This window comes from Narcine bancroftii, chromosome 12 (genome assembly GCF_036971445.1).
Source record: "Narcine bancroftii isolate sNarBan1 chromosome 12, sNarBan1.hap1, whole genome shotgun sequence".
Taxonomy (NCBI): Eukaryota; Metazoa; Chordata; class Chondrichthyes; order Torpediniformes; family Narcinidae; genus Narcine; species Narcine bancroftii.
The window spans coordinates 58,237,375-58,260,191 of NC_091480.1; the positions used below are offsets into that span (position 1 = coordinate 58,237,375).

General features: G+C 51.7%; 1 protein-coding gene across 3 annotated transcripts in view; it reads right to left on the reverse strand.

Annotated features, from left to right (window-relative positions):
* The window catches only part of LOC138747161 (retinoic acid receptor gamma-A-like), an 81,240-nt gene that overhangs the window by 50,824 nt on the left and 7,599 nt on the right, over nt 1–22,817 (reverse strand). For 2 of the 3 annotated variants that reach the window (XM_069906134.1, XM_069906132.1), the window contains exon 2: nt 2,450–2,598. The exons of the other annotated variant lie outside the window; for it this stretch is intronic. Coding sequence is in view for 1 of the 2 variants with exons in the window: in XM_069906132.1 (XP_069762233.1) it covers nt 2,450–2,598 (149 nt within the window). In the remaining variant the exon portion in view is untranslated. The remainder of the gene's footprint in view (nt 1–2,449; nt 2,599–22,817) is intronic. 3 annotated transcript variants of the gene reach the window in all.

The following is a 22,817-nucleotide window of genomic DNA, read 5'->3' on the forward strand; positions in this document are numbered from 1 at the left end:
GGGCCATACCATCACAGCCGAAGGAGCCACGCCCACTGCCACGAAGGTCACCGCTATCAGGGAGTTCCCACACCCGGACAGCCTCAAGGGGCTACAGGAGTTCGTGGGCATGGTCAACTTTTACAACCGCTTCATCCTGGGAGCTGAGCGCATCATGCAGCCGCTATTCGCCCTCATCGTGGCCAAACACAAAACGCTCGCTTGGAACCCAGAAGCCTGCGCCGCATTCGAGGTCACCAAGGACGCCCTCGCGAAGGCCACCATGCTCACCCACCTGCACGCTGACCTGCATATGGCACTCTCTGTCGATGCCTCTGCCACAGCCGTTGGTGCCATCCTGGAGCAGCAGGTGAATGGACATTGAAAGCCACTGGCATTCTTCAGCTGCCTGCTCCGCCCGCGTGATTGCAAGTATAGTGCCTTCGACCATGAGTTACTGGGCATGTACCTGGTGGTGTGGCATTTCCGCTATTTTTTGGAGGGGAGGACCTTTACCATCTTCACCGACCACAAGCCCCTCAGCCAGGCGCTCGTGATGGCAAAGGATACCTGGTCGGCCTGCCAGCAGCGTCACCTTTCCTTCGTGTCGGAGTTTACCACTGACATTCGGCACAAGGCGGGGAAGGACAATGTGGTCGCCGATGCACTCTCGCGACTGGCCATCTGTGCACTGACGCCCGGCCTCGACTTCGACCAGCTTGCCCGAGACCAGGAATCTGATGAGGAGACGAAGGCCTTCAAGACTGCCATCACGGGCCTGCAGTTCTGAGACCTCCCGGCTCTGAACGGCGAAGGCACCATCCTGTGCGATATCTCCTTGAGCACCCCGCGGCCAGTGGATCCCAGCAGTGGCGCAGGCAGGTCTTCCATCACATCCACGACCTTTTACACCCGTCCATCAGGACCACGGTCCAGATGGTGGCAGAATGGTTCATATGGCATGGGCTATGGAAGCAGATCGCGGCTGGGCCAGAACATGCACCCATTGCCAGACGTCCAAGGTGCACAGGCACACCAGGGTGCCCGTACAGGAGTTCGAGCATGTCTGGGAAAGGTTCAGCCACATTCACGTGGACATCGTCGGGCCCTTACACGTTTCCCTGTTTATGGTGGTGGACCGCACCACTCGCTGGCCCGAGGCGATCCCGATGCCAGACGCCTCCACTGACTCCTGCTCCCGAGCACTATTGCATGGTTGGGTCGCCCGGTTTGGCGTCTCAGGTCACCTCATAAGTGATCGGGGTGCCCAGTTCACATCTGTGCTCTGAGCACAGCTCACGAACAGGTTGGATATCCAGCTACACCGCACCATGGCCTACCACCTGCAGGCCAATGGACAACACTAGTCTATTAAAACTAGTGTTTTACCTGCACTCTGCTTCGTGTGGTTTGATGCTAGTAGCCTACACCTCCCACCCTCTCCCTTCCCTTCCACTCCACTCCCCTCCCCCCTCTCCCTTACCCTGTGTGATAGTACAGATTCTATCACCAATGTGTATATGTAGGATGACTGTGATTGGATGAGAGTGTAGCCACACCTACTGGCAGGTCTTAAAGGATTGCTCCTAGCTAGACCAGGTCATTCTGGACTGGTCGACCTCCATGTGATATGCTCCAGTCTTTTAGTTAATAAAAGCCTTGGTTTGATCAACAAGTCTTTGGTTCTTTCGACGCGCTCTACACCCTCCACTCCCCTCCCCTCCCACCCTCTCCATTCCCCTCCACTCGCTTCCCCTCCCACTCTCTCCCTTCCCCTCCCACCCTCTCCCTTACCCTCCACTCCCCTTCCCTCCTCTCTCCCCCTCCACTCCCTTCCCCTCCCCTTCTACCCTTCCCCTCCCCTCCCACCTTCACATTTCCCCTCCCCTTCCTCAATTCCCCTCCCTTCCCTCAATTCCCCTCCACTCCCTTCCACCCTCTCCCCTCCACTGCCCCCTCCCTAATTCCCCTCACTTCCTCTCCCTTCCCTACCCCTCCCCTCCACCCCCTCTCTCTCTTTGATCTCCTAGTGCCTGTCCAACAGGTTTAAATGAGAGGGGGAGAGAAAAAGGAGAGGGGTCCCAGAATAGGGGAGCAGCAGGTATCCCTGGAGGGCTAAGGGGTTGTACATGTTCTCTGGAGGGGTGGGGGAGGAGGGGAGACCCGGGAGGATTGGGGGAATGGGGAGTCTGAGGAGGGGTAGGGGAGAAGAAACCTGGGGGGGCGGGGGGCGGTGGGTGGAGTCTGTCCAGGCAGAATTCCGTGGAAAGCATGCGTCTCCTGATGGCAACGTGATGATGTGTGTAACTGGTGAGTGTGATCAGCAGTGTTTGTGACTAGATGTCTGGGTGTGAGCAGGTATGAATGGGTGTCATCAAGTGGGATTTTGGTGTGAGCAAGTGTGCTCTGCAAGGTCTGACCATGCAGCCTTTACAGGGCGTGGACGTGATTGGGAGTGACCACCGCTAACCTTGCACCCCTCGCAGGAGCTGACGCCGTAGTGGTACCCGGATGACTTGTCCTCGCACACGAAGCAGGGCTTGTAGACTCGGGGTGGCAGAGGAGGTGACGGTGAGCTGGGAACCATCTCCTCCGAGCTCGTGCTCTGCGTTTCCACTGCTACAGGAAGAGGAGAAATGGGGCATCAGGGCCATGCAAATGGCACAGAAGCTCCCACCCTCTCCCTTCCCCTCCACTCCCCTCCCCTCCCACATTCTCTCTTCGCCACCACTCCCTTCCCCTCCCACCCTCCACTCCCCTCCCCTCCTCTCCCACCCTCTCCCTTCCCCTCCTCACTTACCTTCCCTGTCCACCGCCCCGAGTCTACAACTCCCACTGATGCAGTCTCCCCGAACAACAGTACACACTAACGCAGCAATCCCGTGAACCACAGTAACCACCAACGCAGCCTCCCCGAAGCACAGTAAGCAATTCAGCTTCCCCTAAACCGCAGTAATGACCAACACAGCCTCCCCAAACTGCAGCAACCAACAACGCAGCTTCCTTGAAACACATAAACCATCAACGCAGCCTCCCCATACAGCAGAAACCACGAACGCAGCCTCCCTCAATCCACAGTAACTACCAATGCAGCCTCCCCAACCACAGTAATAACCAACACAGCCTCCCCCGAACAGCAGTAACCACCAAGGCAGCCTCCTCAGAAACACAGAAACCAATGCAGCCTCCCTGAACCTCAGTAACCACCAACGCAGCGTCCCCAAACCACAGTAATAACCAATGCAGCCTCCACAAACCACAATAATAACCAACATAGCATCCCCGAACCACAGTAACCACAAACGCAGCCTCCCCGAACCACAGTAATCCCCAACACATCTTCCTGTGAACCGCAGTGACCACCAACAAAGCCTTCCCCGAACAGCAGTTAACACCAATGTAGCCTACTCCAAACCACAGTAACCATCAACGCAGCCTCTTGTGTACCACAGTCACCACAAACACAGCCTCCGCGAACCACAGTACCCACCAAAGAAGCTTTCCCTGAATCACAGTCACCACCAATGGAGCCTCCTCAAAATGCAGAAACCACCAACGCAGACTCCCCTGAACTGCAGTAAACTCCAACGCAGCCTCCCTGAACCACAGTAATCCCCAACTCAGCTTCCCGTGAACCGCAGTGACAACCAATGCAGTCCCCCTCAAAATGCAGTTAACACCAACGTAGCCTACTCCAAACCACAGTAATCTCCTGTACCACAGCCACCACAAATGCAGCTTCCCTGAACCACAGTACGCATCAAAGCAGCCTCCCCGAATCAGTGACCACCAATGCAGCCTCCCCAAACCCCAATAAACACCAACGCAGCCTCCTGTGAACCACAGTAACCACCAACGCAGCCTCCTCTGAACTGCTGTAACCAATAGCCCAGCCTTCCTGAACCACAGTAACAACCAAATGTAGCCTCCCCAAACCACAGTACCCCCCAAAGCAGCCTCCCTAAAGTGCAGTGACCACCAATGCAGCCTTCCCAAACTGCAGTAACCACCAAAGCCTCCTGCGAACCACAGTAACAACCAACGCAACCTCCTCCGAACCACAGTAACCAACAATCCAGCCTCCCCGAATCACAGTAACCACCAACATACCCTCCCTCAACTGCAGTAACCACAATCACAGCATCCATAAACCACAGGAACCACCAATGCAGCCTCCCCGAACTGCAGTAACCACCATTGCAGCATCTGCTAACTGCAGTAACAACCAACGGAGCCTCTCCAAACCACAGTAATGACAAACGTAGTCTCCCACAAACCACAGTGACTACCAACGAAGCCTCCCCAAACAAGGGTACACAACACAACCTCCCCAGAAACACAGTAATGACCAACACAGCCTCCCCCAAACCACAGTAACAACACACACAGCCTCACTAAACTGCAGTTAACACCAATGTAGCCTACAACGAACTGCAGTAACCACCAATGCAGCCTCCCTTGAACATCAGTAACCACCATAGCAGCCTCCCCATAACCATAGTAATAACCAACACAGCCTCCCCAGAAACACAGTAGCAACCAACGCAGCCTCCCCAAACGTCAGTAACCACCAACGCAGCCTCCCCAAATCACAGTATTGACCAGAATAGCCTCCCCGAACCACAGTATTCACCAACCCAGTCTCCCCGAACTGCAGTAATCACCATCGCAGCATCTGTGAACCACAGAAAAAAAACCAACATAGTTTTCCACAAAGCACAGTGACCACCAACGCAGCCTCCCCGAACAACAGTACCAAATGTAGCCTCCCCAGAAACACAGTAATGACCAACACAGCCTCCTCAGAACCTCAGTAACAACCAACGCAGCCTCGCCGGACCACAGTAACCACCAACACAGCCTCTCCAAACCACAGTAACAACAAACGCAGCCTCCCCAAACCACAGTTAACACCAACGTAGCCTACAACGAACTGCAGTAACCACCAAAGTAGCATCCCGAACCACAGCAACCTCCAACGCAGACTCCCTGAATCACAGTGACAACCAACGCAGCATCCCTGAACAACAGTTACCACCAATGCAGCCTCCCCAAACCATAGTAAACACCAACACATACTCCCAGAACCACAGTGACCACCAACACAGCCTCCCCTGAACCACAGTCACCAATAATACAGCCTCCCCAAACCACAGTAAACACCAATGCAGACTCCCGGAACCACAGTGACCACGAACGCAGCCTCCCTGAACAACAGTTACCACCAATGCAGCCTCCCCAAACCACAGTAAACACCAACGCAGACTACCGGAACCACAGTGACCAACACAACCTCCCCTGAACCACAGTCACCAATAACGCAGTCTTCCCAGAACCACAGTAAACACCAGTGCAGCCAACCACAATCTGCAGTAACGACCAATGCAGCTTCCCTGAACCACACCAACCACCAATGCAGTCTCCCCAAATCACAATGACCACAAACGCAGCCATTGGCGAACCGCAGTAAACACCAACGCAGCCTCCTGTGAAACACAATAACCATCAATGCAGCCTCCCCAACCCACAGTAACCACCAATACAGTCTGCTGCAAACTGCAGTAACCGCCAATGCAGCCACCCCAAACTGCAGTCAACAACATTGTAGCCTACACCAAACTGCAATAATGACCAATGCAGCCTCCTTAAAGCACAGTAACCACCAAAGCAGCCTCTCCCGTACCACTATCACCACCAACGCAGTCTCGCCTGAACCGCAGTAACCACCAACACAGCTTTCCCAAAGCACTGTTAACACCAATGCAGCCACCCCGAACTGCAGTATCCATCAACACAGCCAGCCCAGAATGATAGTAAACATGAACACAGCCTTCCGAAAACCACAGCAACCATAAATGCAGCATCCCCCAAACTGCAGTAAACACCAATGCAGCCTACGTCAAACCACAGTAACCACCAACCACCTCCCCTGAACCAGAGTAGCCACCAATGCAGCCTCCCCAAACCACAGTAATGACCAATGCAGCCTCCCAAAACTGCGGTAACAAGTAACACAACTTCGCCGAACAACAGTAACCACCAACGCAGTCTCCTCTGAACCACAGTAACCCCTAACACAGCCTCCCCAAGCAACAGTTAACACCAACACATCTGCTCCAAAATGTAGTAACCACCAACGCAGCCTACCCAGAACCTCAGTAAACATGAACGCAGTCTTCCGTGAAACACAGTAACCAAAAATGCAGCATCACCCGAACTGAAGTAAACAGCAATGCAGCCTCCCCAAACAACAGTGACCACCAAAAGCAGACTCACCGAACCTCAGTAACCACCAATGCAGCTCCCCGGAACCACAGTAACCACAATAACCACCAATGCAGCCTGCTGCAAACCGCAGCCATCCCCAAACTGCAGTCAACAACATTGTAGCCTACACCAAACCGCAGTAATGACCAACACAGCCTCCTTAAAGCACAGTAACCATACCACTATCACCACCAACACAGTCTCCCCGAACCGCAGTAACTACCAACACAGCTTTCCCAAAGCACAGTTAACACTAACACAGCTACCCCAAACTGCTGTAACCATCAACGCAGCCTACCCAGTACTACAGTAAAGATGAATACATCTTCCGCAAACCACCGTAACCATAAATGCAGCATCCTGAACTGCAGTAAACACCAATGCAGCCTCCCTGAACCACAGTGACCACCAAATGCATCCTTTCGGAACTGCAGTTAACACCAATGTAGCCTACGTCAAAACCGCAGTAACCACCAACGCAGCTTCCCCTGAACCAGAGTAATGACCAACGCAGTCTCCCCGAACCACATCAATGACCATTGCAGCCTCCCCAAACTGCGGTAACAAGTAACACAACTTCCCCGAACAACAGTAACCACCAACGCAGCCTCCTCTGAACTGCAGTAACCCCTAACACAGCCTCCCCAAACCACAGTTAACACCAACGCAGCTGCCCCAAAGTGCAGTAACCACCAACGCAGCCTATCCAGAAACACAGTAAAAAAGAATGCAGCCTTCCGTGAAACACAGTAACCAGAAATGCAGCATCACCCGAACTGCAGTAAACTGCAACACAGCCTCCCTTGAACCACAGTAACCACCAAAGCAGTCTCCCACAAACCGAAGTAAACACCAACGCAGCTTCCCAGAACCATAGTAACCACCAGCGCAGCCTCCCCAAAAACACAGTAATGACCAACGCAGCCTCCCCAAACCTCAATACAACAAACACAGCCTCCCCAAACCACAGTTAACACCAAAGTAGCCTACGACGAATCACAGTAACCACCAAATCAGCATTCCCGAACCGCAGGAACCACCAATGCAGCCTCCCCAAACAACAGTAAATACCAACCCAGACTCCCCCAAACTAAATTTGCCAATAACACAGTCTCCCCAAAACGACAGTAAACATCAGCACAGCCACCCCATACAGCAGTAGCGACCAATGCAGCTTCCCTGAACAACAGTTACCACCAATGCAGCCTCCCCAAACCACAGTAAGCATCAACGCAGACTCCCGGAACCACAGTGACCAATAACGCAGTTTTCCCAGAACCACAGTAACCACCAAAGCAGCCTCCCACAAACCGAAGTAAACACCAACGCAGCTTCCCAGAACCACAGTAACCACCAGCACAGCCTCCCCAAACAACAATAAATACGAACGCAGACTCCCCAAACCACATTTACTAATAACGCAGTCTCCCCAAAACCACAGTAAACATCAGTGCAGCCACGCCAGACCGCAGTAGTAACCAACGCAGCTTCCGCGAACCACAGCAACCTCCAACGCAGACTCCCCGAATCACAGTGACAACCACCGCAGCCACCCTGAACAACAGATACCACCAATGCAGCCTCCCCAAACCACAGTAAACACCAACACAGACTCCCCTGAACCACAGTGACCAATAACGCAGTCTTCCTAGAACCACAGTAAACACCAGCGCAGCTACCCCCAATCTGCAGTAACGACCAACGCAGCTTCCCCGAATCACATCAACCACCAACGCAGCCTCCCCAAACCACAGTAACCACCAACGCAGCCTCCCGCAAACCACAGTAACCATCAATGCAGCCACCCAAACTGCAGCCAACAGCATTGACGCCTACACCGAACCGCAGTAATGACCAATGCAGCCTCTTTAAAGCACAGTAACCACCAAAGCAGCCTCTCCCGTACCACTATCACCACCAACACAGCCTCCCCTGAACCGCAGTAACCATCAACACAGCTTTCCCAAAGCACAGTTAACACTAATGCAGCCACCCCGAACTGCAGTATCCATCAACACAGCCAGCCCAGAACCACAGTAAACATGAACACAGCCTTCCGAAAACCACAGCAACCATAAATCCAGCATCCCCGAACTGCAGTAAATACCAATGCAGCCTCTGCGAACCACAATGACCACCAAACGCATCCTTCCTGAACTGCAGTTAACACCAATGTAGCCTACATCAAACTGCAGTAATCACCAATGCAGCCTCCCCTGAAACAGAGTAGCCACCAATGCAGCCTCCCTGAACCACAGTAATGACCAACACAGCCTCCCCAAACTGCAACAACGAGTAACACAACTTCCCCGAACAACAGAAACCATCAGCGCAGCCTCGCCGAACCACAGTAAACACCAATGCAGCATCCCCTAACTTCAGTAACCATCAACGCAGCCTCACGGAACCACAGTAATCACCAACGCAGGCTCCCTCAAACCGCAGTAACCACCAATGATGCATTGTCCGAACTGCAGTCAACAACATTGTAGCCTACACCGAACCACAGTAATGACCAATGTAACCTCCTCAAAACCACAGTAACCACCAATGCAGCCTCTCCCGCACCACTGTCAACACAAACGCAGCCTCCCCTGAACCACAGTAACCACCAAATTAGCTTTATCAAAGCACAGTTAACACCAACGCAGCCATCCCAAACTGCAGTAACCACCAATGCAACCGACCCAGAACCATAGTAAACATGAACACAGCCTTCTGCGAACCACAGTAACCATAAATGCAGCATCCCCGAACTGCAATAAACACCAATGCAGCCTCCCCAAACCAGAGTGATCACCAAACACTGCCTCCCGCGAACCACAGTAACCACCAACACATCTCCTCTGAACTGCCACAAACACAAAAGCAGCCCCCGAACCACAGTAACCACCAACGCAGGCTCCCCGAAAAAGCAGTAACCACCAACGCAGCATCCTGCGAAACATAGTAACCACCAACTCAGTCTCCCCAAACCTCAGTAAACACCAATGCAGCCTCCCCTGAACTGCAGTAAGCACCAACGCAGCATCCTGCGAAACACAGTAACCACCAACCCAGTCTCCCCAAACCTCAGTAAACACCAACGCAGCCTCCGCTGAACTGCAGTAAGCACCAACGCTGCATCCTGCAAAACACACTAACCACTAACACTGCCTCCCCGAACCACAATAACCACCAACGCAGCCTCCCACGAACCAGTGTAGCCAGCAACTCAGCCTCCTCTGAACCACAGTAACCACCGATGCAGGCATCCCAGAACTGCAGTCAACAACATTGTAGCCTACACTGAAGCGCAGTAATGACCAACGCAGCAGCCTCCAAAGCACAGTAACCAGCAACGCAGCCTCTCCCGTACATCACCACCAACGCAGCCTCCCCCAAAAAGCAGTAACCACCAACGCAGCATCCTGTGAAACACAGTAATCACCAACCCAGTCTCCCCAAACCTCAGTAAACACCAACGCAGCCTCCGCTGAACTGCAGTAAGCACCAACCGCTACATCCTGCAAAACACAGTAACCAATAATGCAGCCTCCCCAAACCTCAGTAACCACTAACACAGCCTCCCCCGAACTACAATAACCACCAACGCAGCCTCCCATGAACCAGTATAGCCAGCAGCTCAGCCTCCTCTGAACCACAGTAACCACCAATGCAGCCATCCCTGAACTGCAGCCAACAACATTGTAGCCAACCCTGAACCGCAGTAACCACCAACACAGCCTCCCCAAAAAAGCAGTAACCACCAACACAGCATCCTGCAAAACACAGTAACCACCAACCCAGTCTCCCCAAACCTCAGTAAACATCAACGCAGCCTCCGCTGAACTGCAGTAAGCACCAACGCTGCATCCTGCAAAACACAGTAACCACTAATGCAGCCTCCCCGAACCTCAGTAACCACGAACACAGCCTCCCCAAACTACAATAACCACCAACGCAGCCTCCCACGAACCAGTGTAGCCAGCAACTCAGCCTCCTCTGAACCACAGTAACCACCGATGTAGCCATCCCAGAACTGCAGTCAACAACATTGTAGCCAACCCTGAACCACAGTAACCACCAACACAGCTTTCCCAAAGCACAGTTAACACCAATGCAGCCAACCCGAACTGCAGTAAACACCAAAGCTGTCTCCCCCAAATTGGAGCGACCACCAACATAGTCACCTCCGAACAGCAGTAAACACCAATGCGGCCTCAACTGAACCGCAGTAAACACCAACTCAGCCTCCCTTGGACTGCAGTAAACACCAACGCAGCCAACTGTGAACCACAGTAACCACCAACGTAGCCTACCCGAACTGCAGTGAACACCAACTCAGCCTCCCCGAACCTCAGTAGCCACTAACACAGCCTGCCCCAAACCCCAATAATGACCAACACAAATTCCTTGACCCACATTAAGCAGCAATGCAGCCTCCCATGAACCAGAATAGCCAGAAATTCAGCCTCCTCTGAACTGCAGTAACCACCAATGCAGACTCCCCGAACCTTAGTAACCATCAACACTGCCTCCCTGATCCACATTAATGACAAACGCAGCATCCCCGTACCTCAGCAACAACCAACGCAGCCTCCCTGAACCACAGTAACCACCAACGCAGGCTCCCGCAAACCGCTGTAACCACCAATGCAGCATCCTCCAAACTGCAGTCAACTGTAGCCTACACCGAACCACAGTAATGACCATTGCAGCCTCCTCTAAAGCACAGCAAACACCAACGCAGCCTCTCCCGCACCACTGTCACCACAAACACAGCCTCCCGAACCACAGTAACCACCAACACAGCCGACCCAGAACCACAGTAAACATGAACACAGCCTCCCCCGAACCACAATAGCCACCAACGCAGCCTCCCCGAAAAAGCAGTAACCACCAACGCAGCATCCTGCAAAACTCAGTAACCACCAACCCAGTCTTCCCAAACCTCAGCAAACACCAACGCAGCCTCCCCTGAAATGCAGTAAGCACCAACGCAGCATCCTGCGAAACACAGTAACTACTAATGCAGCCTCCCTGAACTTCAGTAACCACTAACACAGCTCCCCCGAACTGCAATAACATCCAACGCAGCCTCCCATGAACCAGTGTAGCCAGCAACTCAGCCTCCTCTGGACCACAGTAACCACCAATGCAGCCATCCCAAAACTGCAGTCAACAACATTGTTGCCTACACTGAACCGCAGTAACGACCAACGCAGCAGCCTCTAAAGCACAGTAACCACAAACACAGCCTCTCCCATACCACTATTTACCACTAACACAGCCTCCCCTGAACCGCAGTAACCAACATCCCAGACTCCCCGAACCACAGTAACGTCAAACCCAGTCTCCAAGAACTGCAGTAACTACCAATGCAGCCTCCCAAACTGCAATAACCACCATTGCATCCTCCCCAAACAATAGTACCCAATGCTGGCTGCCTGAACCACAGTAACCCCCAATGCAGCCTCCGGCAAAACAGTCACCACCAACACAACCTCCCTGAACCACAGTAACCACCAACGCAGCCTCCCCAGACTGCATTAACCACCAATACAGCCTCCCCAGACTGCAGTAACCACCAGGGCAGCCTCCCCAAACCACAATAACAACAAACAAAGCCTCCCCAAACCACAGTTAACACCAACGTAACCTACGATGAACTGCAGTAACCATGAAAGAAGCATCCTGAACCGCAGGAAACACCAATGCAGCCTCCCAAAACAACAGTAGATACCAATGCAGACTCCCCCAAACCACATTTACCAATAACGCAGTCTCCGCAAAATCACAGTAAACATCAGTGCAGCCACCCCATACCGCAGTAGTGATGAATGCAGCTCCACCGAACCACAGCAACCATCAACGCAGACTCCCCAAATCACAGTGACCACCAACGCTGCCTCCCTGAACAACAGTTACCACCAATGGAGACTCCCCAAACCACAGTAAACACCAACACAGTCTCCACCGAACCACAGTCACCAATAGCACAATCTTCCCGGAACCACAGTAAACACCAATGCAGCCACCACCAATCTGCAGTAACGACCAACGCAGCTTCCCCGAACCATCAATGCTGCCTAACCAGAACCACAGCAAACATGAACACAGTCTTCCGCGAACCACAGTAACCATAAATGCAGCATCCCCTGAACTGGAGTAAACAATAATGCAACCCTCCTGAACCACAGTAACCACCAAAGCAGCCTCCCTCAAAATGAATTAAACACCAACACAACTCCCGGAACCATAGTAACCACCAACGCAGCATCCCCAAAAGCACAGTAACGACCAATGCTGCCTCCCCGAACCTCAGTAACCACTAACACAGCCTCCCCTGAACCGCAATAATGACCAACACAACCTCCCTGTCCCACAGTAACCACCAATGCAGTCTCCCATGAACCAGAGTAGCCAGCAGCTCAGCCTCCTCTGAACCACAGTAACCACCAACGCAGCCTCCCCAAACTGCAGTAACCACCAACTCAGTCTTGCACGAACTGCAGTAACGGCCACCGCAGCTTGCCAAAACCACAGTAACCAGCAAGGCAGCCTCCTTGAATCACAGTGACCACCAATGCAGCCTACCTGAACCTCAGCAACCACCAACACAGCCTCACCCAAATCACAGTATCCACCAACGCAGCATCCCCGAACCTCAGTAACCACAATTGAAGCCTCCCCAAACCTCAATAACCAACAACGCAGCCTCTCCGAACCACAGTAATGACCAACACAACCACCCTGTCCCACAGTAACCACCAATGCAGCCTCCCCCAAACCACAGTAAACAACAACACAATCTCCCCAAACCACAGTCAACACTAATGCAGTCACCCCAAACCACATTAATGACCAACACAGCCACCCCGAACCACTGTGTAACACTGGGGTACAGTACTGGTGGGGATGTGTCTGTCACTGTGAAACACTGGGGTACAATACTGGTGTTTATGGGTCTGTCATTGTGTAACATTGGGTTACTTTACTGGTGGGCACGTGTCTGTCACTGTGTAACACTGGGGTACAGTTTTGGTGGGGACGGGTCTGTCACTGTGTAACACTGGGGTGCAGTACTGGTGGGCATGTTTCTGTCAATGTGTAACACTGGGGTACAGTTCAGGTGGGGATGGATCTGTCACTGTGTAACACTGTGGTACAGTACTGGTGGAGACAAGTCTGTCACTGTGTAGCACTTGGCAACATTACTGGTGGGGATGGGCCTGTCACTGAGTATCTCTGGGGTACAGTACTGGTGGGGAGGGGTCTGTCACTCTATAACACCGGGGTACGGTTCTGGTGTGGATGTGTCTGTCACTTTGAAGCCCTGGGGTTTATTAAGGATTTAATAGCAGAGCATATGACTAGCAGAGAAGGGATCGGACAGAGTCAACATGGATTTACAAAAGGTAAATCGTGCTTGACAAATCTATTGGAATTCTTTGAGATGGTGACAGGTAAAATAGATGGGGGAGAGCCAGTGGATGTGGTGTACCTGGATTTCCAAAAGGCCTTCGATAAGGTTCCACATAAACGACTGGCATGCAAAATCAAGGCTCATGGGATTGGGGGCAAGGTATTGATGTGTATTGAGAACTGGTTGGCAGATAGAAGACAGAGAGTTGGGATAAACGGCTCATTTTCTGAGTGGCAGGCGGTGACCAGTGGGGTGTCACAGGGATCTGTACTGGGACCCCAGCTGTTCACTATTTACATTAATGATCTAGATGAGGGGATTGGATGTAATAGCTCCAAATTTGCAGATGACACTAAGCTAGGAGGGTGGGCACTGAAGAGGGGGTCAGGAAGCTCCAGCGTGATTTGGATAAATTGGGGGACTGGGCAGATATATGGCAAATGCACTACAATGTGGTTAAATGTGAGGTTATCCACTTTGGTAATACAAACCGGAGGGCAGATTACTAGTTGAATGGCAATAGATTGGGAGATGGGGAAGTGCAGAGAGACCTAGGTGTTCTTGTGCACCAGTCACTGAAGGCGAGCATGCAGGTACAGCAGGCGGTTAAAAAGGCAAATGGTATGTGGCCTTCATATCAAGAGGGTTTGAGTATAGGAACAAGGATACCTTACTGCAGCTGTACAGGGCCTTGGTGAGACCCCACCTGGAGTATTGTGTGCAGTTTTGGTCACCTTATCTGAGGAAGGATGTTCTTGCAATGGAGGGAGTGCAAAGGCGATTCACCAGGCTGATACCTGGAATGGCAGGAATGACTTATGAGGAAAGATTGCGCAAATTGGGATTGTACTCGCTGGAGTTTAGAAGATTGAGAGGGGATCTCACAGAGGCATATAAAATTCTGGCAGGACTGAACAGAATGGATGCGGATGGGATGTTTCCAAGGATGGGAAAATCCAGAACCCGGGGCCATGGTTTGAGGATAATAGGCAAACCATTTAGGACCGAGATGAGGAGGAATTTCTTTACCCAGAGGGTGGTGAATCTGTGGAATTCATTGCCACAGAGAGCAGTAGAGGCAGGTTCATTGAATATATTTAAGAGGGAATTAGATATATTTCTTCAGTATAAGGGAATTAGGGGTTACGGAGAGAAGGCGGGGACGGGGTACTGAACTTTAAGATCAGCCATTATCTCATTGAATGGCGGAGCAGGCTCGAAGGGCCGAATGACCTACTCCTGCTCCTATCTTCTATGTTTCTATCTCTGGGGTACAGTACTGGTGGGGAGGGATCTGTCACTCTATAACACCGTGATACAGTTCTGTGGGGACGAGTCTGTCACCTTGAAACCCTGGGGTACAGTACTGGTGGGGACGGGTCTGTCACTGTGAAAAACTGGTGTACAGTACTGGTGGGTACGTGTCTATCATTGTGAAACACTGGGGTACACAAGTCCCGCATCGGACTTGTCAGCCACAAACGAGTCTGCAGCTGACGTGGACTTTTTACCCCCTCCATAAATCTTCGTCCGCGAAGCCAAGCCAAAGAAAGAGAACAGTACTAGTGGGGACCGGACAGTCCCAGTGTAACACTGGAGTACTTTACTGGTAGGGATGGGTCTGTCAATGTGTTACACTGGGCTACAATACTGGTGGGGATGGGTCAATCATGGTGCAACACTGGGGTACAGTACTGGTGGGTACGGATCTATCACCTTGTAACTCTGGAGTACAGTATTGGGGAGATTAGTCTGTCACCTTGTAACACTGGGGTAAAATACTGGTGGGTTCGAGACTGTGACAATATAGCACTGGGGTACAGTACTGGTGGAGACAGGTCAGTCACTGTGTAACACTGGTGTACCGTCCTGGTGGGCATAGGTCAGTCACTGTGAAACACTATGGTACAGTCCTGCTGGGGACTGGTCTGTCACAGTGTAACACTGGAGCACAGTACAGGTGGGGATGGGTCTGTCCCTGTTTAACAATGGGGTACAGTACTGGTGGGGACCGGACTGTCCCAGTGTAACACTGGAGTACTTTACTGGTAGGGATGGGTCTGTCAATGTGTTACACTGGGCTACAATACTGGTGGGGATGGGTCAATCATGGTGCAACACTGGGATACAGTACTGGTGGGTACGGATCTGTCACCTTGTAACTCTGGAGTACAGTATTGAGGAGATGAGTCTGTCACCTTGTAACACTGGGGTACAATACTGGTGGGTTCGGAACTGTGACTATATAGCACTGGGGTATAGTACTGGTGGAGACAGGTCAGTCACTGGGAAACACTGGGGACAGTACTGGTGGGGATGAGTCTGTCACTGTGTAAAACTGAGGTACACCAATGGTAGGGTTGGCCCTGTCAATGTATAACACTGATGAACAGAACAGGTAGGGATGGGCCTGTCACTGTATAACACTGGGGTACAGTACTGATGGGGATGTGTCTGTCCCTATTTAACAATGGGGTACAATACTGGTTGGGATGGGTCTGTCCCTGTTTAACAATGTGGTATAGTACTAGTGGGTCCTGGTCTGTCCCAGTGTAACACTGGAGTACTTTACTGGGAGGGATGTGTCTGTCAATGTGTAAAACTGGGCAACAATTCTGGTGGGGATGGATCTGTCACTGTGTAACACTGGGGTTCACCACTAGAGGGGAAGGGTCCGTCAATGTGTAACACTGGTGTACAGTACTTGTGGGGATATGTCACTCGCTGTGTAACATTGGGGTACACTACTGGTGGGGAAGGGCCTGTCACTGTGCAACACTGGGGTACAGTACTCGTGGGGATGAGTCTGTCATTGTATAACACTTGGGTACAATACTGGTGGGGACTGGTCAGTCACTATGTAACACTGAGGTACACCACTGGTGGGGAAGGGTCTGTCAACCTGTAACTCTGGTGTACAGTACTGGTGGGGAAGGGCCTGTGACTATATAGCACTGGGGTACAGTACTGGTGATGACAGGTCAGTCACTGTGAAACATTGGGGACAGTACTGGTGGGGGATTGGACTGTCACTGTGTAACACTGAGGTACACCACTGCTAGGGTTGGCCCTGTCAATGAATAACACTGATGTACAGTACAGGTAGGGATGGGCATGTCACTGTATAACACTGTGGTACAGTACTGGTGGGGACGGACCTGTCACAGTATAAGACTGGGGTACAGTACTTGTGGGGATGTGTCTATCATGGTGTAACAATGGGGTACAGTACTGGTGGGGATGCATCTGTCACTGTGTATCTCTGGGGTACACCACTGGAGGGGAATGGTCTATCAACATGTAACACTGGTGAACAGTACTGGTGGGGATATATCTGTCCTTGTGTAACATTGCAATAGATTAATGGTGGGGACGGGTCAGTCACTGTTTAACACTGAGGTACACCACTGGTGGGGAAGGGTCTGTCAACATGTAACTCTGGTGTACAGTACTGGTGGGGAAGGGCCTTTCACTGTGCAACACTGCGGTACAGTACTGGTGGGGAGAGGGTCAGTGACTGTGAAACACTGGGTTACTTCACTGGTGGGCACGTGTCTGTCACTGTGTAAAACTGGAGTACGGTACTGGTCGGGACGAGTCTGTCACTGAGTAACACTGGGGTAGAGTACTGCTGGGGATGGGTCTGTCACTGTGTAACACTGGAGTTCGTTACAGGTGGGGGCGGGTCAGTCCCTGTGTAAAACTGGGGTACAGTCCTGGTGGGGACTGGTCTGTCACATTGTAACACGGGAGTACAGTACAGATGGGGATGGGTCTGTCCCTGTTTAACAATGGGGTACTGTACTGGTGGGGAGCAGACTGTCCCAGTGTAACACTGGAGTACTTTACTGGGAGGGATGGGTCTGTCAATGTGTTACACTGGGTTACAATACTGGTGGGGATGGGTCAATCATGGTGTAACACTGGGGTACAGTACTGGTAGGGTTGACCCTGTCAATGTATAACACTGATGTACACTACAGGTAGGGATGGGCCTGTCACTGTATAACACTGTGGTACAGTACTGGTGGGGACGGACCTGTCACAATATAACACTGGGGTAAGTTCTGGTAGGGATGAGTCTATCATGGTGTAACAATGCGGTACAGAACTGGTGGGGATGGATCTGTCAATGTGCATCTCTGGGGTACACCACTGGAGGGGAAGGGTCTATCAACATGTAACACTGGTGTACAGTACTGGTGGGGATATGTCTGTCCCTGTGTAACATTGCGGTAGATTAATGGTGGGGACGGGTCAGTCACTGTGTAACACTGAGGTACAGCACTGGTGGAGAAGGGTCTGTCAACATGAAACTCTGGTGTACAGTACTGGTGGGGAAGGGCCTGTCTCTGTGCAACACTGCGGTACAGTACTGGTGGGGAGAGGTCAGTCACTGTGAAACACTGGGTTACTTTACTGTTAGGCACGTGTCTGTCACTGTGTAACACTGGGGTACAGTTTTGGTGGGCACGTATCTGTCACTGTGTAAAACTGGAGTACGGTACAGGTGGGGACGGGTCTGTCACTGAGTAACACTATGGTACAGTCCTGGTGGGGACAGGTCAGTCACTGTGAAACACTGGGTTACTAGTCTGGTGGGCACGTGTCTGTCACTGTGTAACACTGGGGTACAGTTTTGGTGGGGACATGTCTGTCACTGTGTAAAACTGGAGTACAGTACTGGTGGGGACGGGTCTGTCACTGAGTAACACTGGGGAACAGTACTGCTGTGGATGGGTCTGTCACTGTGTAACACTGGAGTGCGGTACAGGTGGGGTTGGGTCAGTCCCTGTGAAACACAATGGTACAGTCCTGGTGCGGACTTGTCTGACACAGTGTAACACTGGAGTACAGTACAGATGGGGATGGGGTTGTACCAGTTTAACAATGGGTTACAGAATTGGTGGGGACCTGACTGTCCCAGTGTAACACTAGAGTACTTTACTGGTAGGGATTGGTCTGTCAATGTGTAATACTGGTGGGGATGGGTCAATCTTCGTGTAACACTGGGGTACAGTACTGGTGGGTATGTGTCTGTCACCTTGTAACTCTGGAGTATAGTATTGGGGGGACGAGTCTGTCACCTTGTAACGCTGGGGTACAATACTAGTGGGTTCTGGACTGTGACTATATAGCACTGGGGTACACTACTGGTGGGTACGGGTCTGTCACCTTGTAACTCTGGAGTAGAGTATTGGGGGGACGGGTCTGTCACCTTGTAACGCTGGGGTACAATACTAGTGGGTTTGGGACTGTGACTATATAGCACTGGGGTACAGTACTGGTGGTGACAGGTCAGTCACTGTGAAACATTGGGGACAGTACTGGTGGGGACGGGCCTGTCACTGAGTAACACTGGGGTACAGTACTGCTGGGGATGGGTCTGTCACTGTGCAACATTGGAGTGCGGTACAGGTGGGGACGGGTCAGTCCCTGTGAAACACAATGGTACAGTCCTGGTGGGGACTTGTCTGACACAGTGTAACACTGGAGTACAGTACAGATGGGGATGGGGCTGTACCAGTTTAACAATGGGTTACAGTATTGGTGGGGATCTGACTGTCCCAGTGTAACACTAGAGTACTTTACTGGTAGGGATTGGTCTGTCAATGTGTAATACTGGTGGGGATGGGTCAATCGTGGTGTAACACTGGGGTACAGTACTGGTGGGTACGTGTCTGTCACCTTGTAACTCTGGAGTATAGTATTGGGGGGACGTGTCTGTCACCTTGTAATGCTGGGGTACAATACTAGTGGGTTCGGGACTGTGACTATATAGCACTGGGGTACACTACTGGTGGGTACAGATCTGTCACCTTCTAACTCTGGAGTAGAGTATTGGGGGGACGAGTCTGTCACCTTGTAATGCTGGCGTACAATACTAGTGGGTTTGGGACTGTGACTATATAGCACTGGAGTACAGTACTGGTGGATATGGGTCTGTCACCTTGTAACTCTGGGGTACAATACTAGTGGGTTTGGGACTGTGACTATATAGCACTGGGGTACAGTACTGGTGGTGACAGGTCAGTCACTGTGAAACATTGGGGACAGTACTGGTGGGGATTGGACTGTCACTGTGTAACACTGAGGTACACCACTGCTAGGGTTGGCCCTGTCAATGAATAACACTGATGTACAGTACAGGTAGGGATGGGCCTGTCACTGTGACGGACCTGTCACAGTATAACACTGGGGTACAGTACTTGTGGGGATGTGTCTATCATGGTGTAACAATGGGGTACAGTACTGGTGGGGATGCATCTGTCACTGTGTATCTCTGGGGTACACCACTGGAGGGGAAGGGTCTATCAACATGTAACACTGGTCTACAGTACTGGTGGGGATATTTCTGTCCCTGTGTAACATTGCGATAGATTAATGGTGGGGACGGGTCAGTCACTGTGTAACACTGAGGTACACCACTGGTGGGGAAGGGTCTGTCAACATGTAACTCTGGTGTACAGTACAGGTGGGGAAGGGCCTGTCACTGTGCAACACTGCGGTACAGTACTGGTGGGGAGAGGTCAGTTACTGTGAAACACTGGGTTACTTTACTGGTGGGCACGTGTCTGTCACTGTGTAACACTGGGGTACAATTTTGGTGGGCACGTATCTGTCACTGTGTAAAACTGGAGTACGGTACTGGTCGGGACGAGTCTGTCACTGAGTAACACTGGGGTACAGTACTGGTGGGGACAGGTCAGTCACTGTGAAACACTGGGTTACTAGACTGGTGGGCACGTGTCTGTCACTGTGTAACACTGGGGTACAGTTTTGGTGGGGACATGTCTGTCACTGTGTAAAACTGGAGTACAGTACTGGTGGGGACGGGTCTGTCACTGAGTAACACTGGGGAACAGTACTGCTGTGGATGGGTCTGTCACTGTGTAACACTGGAGTGCGGTACAGGTGGGGTTGGGTCAGTCCCTGTGAAACACAATGGTACAGTCCTGGTGCGGACTTGTCTGATACAGTGTAACACTGGAGTACAGTACAGATGGGGATGGGGTTGTACCAGTTTAACAATGGGTTACAGTATTGGTGGGGACCTGACTGTCCCAGTGTAACACTAGAGTACTTTACTGGTAGGGATTGGTCTGTCAATGTGTAATACTGGTGGGGATGGGTCAATCTTCGTGTAACACTGGGGTACAGTACTGGTGGGTACGTGTCTGTCACCTTGTAACTCTGGAGTATAGTATTGGGGGGACGTGTCTGTCACCTTGTAATGCTGGGGTACAATACTAGTTGGTTCGGGACTGTGACTATATAGCACTGGGGTACACTACTGGTGGGTACAGGTCTGTCACCTTCTAACTCTGGAGTAGAGTATTGGGGGGACGAGTCTGTCACCTTGTAATGCTGGGGTACAATACTAGTGGGTTTGGGACTGTGATTATATAGCACTGGAGTACAGTACTGGTGGATACGGGTCTGTCACCTTGTAACTCTGGGGTACAATACTAGTGGGTTTGGGACTGTGACTATATAGCACTGGGGTACAGTACTGGTGGTGACAGGTCAGTCACTGTTAAACATTGGGGACAGTACTGGTGGGGATTGGACTGTCACTGTGTAACACTGAGGTACACCACTGCTAGGGTTGGCCCTGTCAATGAATAACACTGATGTACAGTACAGGTAGGGATGGGCCTGTCACTGTATACCACTGTGGTACAGTACTGGTGGGGACGGACCTGTCACAGTATAACACTGGGGTACAGTACTTGTGGGGATGTGTCTATCATGGTGTAAAAATGGGGTACAGTACTGGTGGGGATGCATCTGTCACTGTGTATCTCTGGGGTACACCACTGGAGGGGAAGGGTCTATCAACATGTAACACTGGTCTACAGTACTGGTGGGGATATATCTGTCCCTGTGTAACATTGCGATAGATTAATGGTGGGGACGGGTCAGTCACTGTGTAACACTGAGGTACACCACTGGTGGGGAATGGTCTGTCAACATGTAACTCTGGTGTACAGTACAGGTGGGGAAGGGCCTGTCACTGTGCAACACTGCGGTACAGTACTGGTGGGGAGAGGTCAGTTACTGTGAAACACTGGGTTACTTTACTGGTGGGCACGTGTCTGTCACTGTGTAAAACTGGAGTACGGTACTGGTCGGGACGAGTCTGTCACTGAGTAACACTGGGGTACAGTTCTGCTGGGGATGGGTCTGTCACTGTGTTACACTGGAGTTCGTTACAGGTGGGGGCGGGTCAGTCCCTGTGTAAAACTGGGGTACAGTCCTGGTGGGGACTGGTCTGTCACATTGTAACACTGGAGTACAGTACAGATGGGGATGGGTCTGTCCCTGTTTAACAATGGGGTACTGTACTGGTTGTGAGCAGACGGTCCCAGTGTAACACTGGAGTACTTTACTAGGAGGGATGGGTCTGTCAATGTGTTACACTGGGTTACAATACTGGTGGGGATGGGTCAATCATGGTGTAACACTGGGGTACAGTACTGGTGGGTATGGGTCTGTCACTTTGTAACTCTGGAGTACAGTATTGGGGGAACGAGTCTGTCACCTTCTAACGATGGGGTACAATACTAGTGGGTTCGCGACTGTGACTATATAGCCCTGAGGTACAGTACTGGAGGGTACGGGTCTGTCACCTTGTAACGCTGGGGTACAATACTGGTGGGTTCGGGACTGTGAATATATAACACTGGGGTACAGTACTGGTGGTGACAGATCAGTCACTGTGAAACATTGGGGACAGTACTGGTGGGGATTGGACTGTCACTGTGTAACACTGAGGTACACCACTGGTAGGGTTGGCCCTGTCAATGTATAACACTGATGTACAGTACAGGTAGGGATGGGCCTGTCACTGTATAACACTGTGGTACAGCAACCCTCTTTTCAATCTTCTTCAGCATGATGCTGAACCAAGCCATGAAAGACCCCAACAATGAAGACGCTGTTTACATCCGGTACCGCACGGATGGCAGTCTCTTCAATCTGAGGCGCCTGCAAGCTCACACCAAGACACAAGAGAAACTTGTCCGTGAACTACTCTTTGCAGATGATGCCGCTTTAGTTGCCCATTCAGAGCCAGCTCTTCAGCGCTTGACGTCCTGCTTTGCGGAAACTGCCAAAATGTTTGGCCTGGAAGTCAGCCTGAAGAAAACTGAGGTCCTCC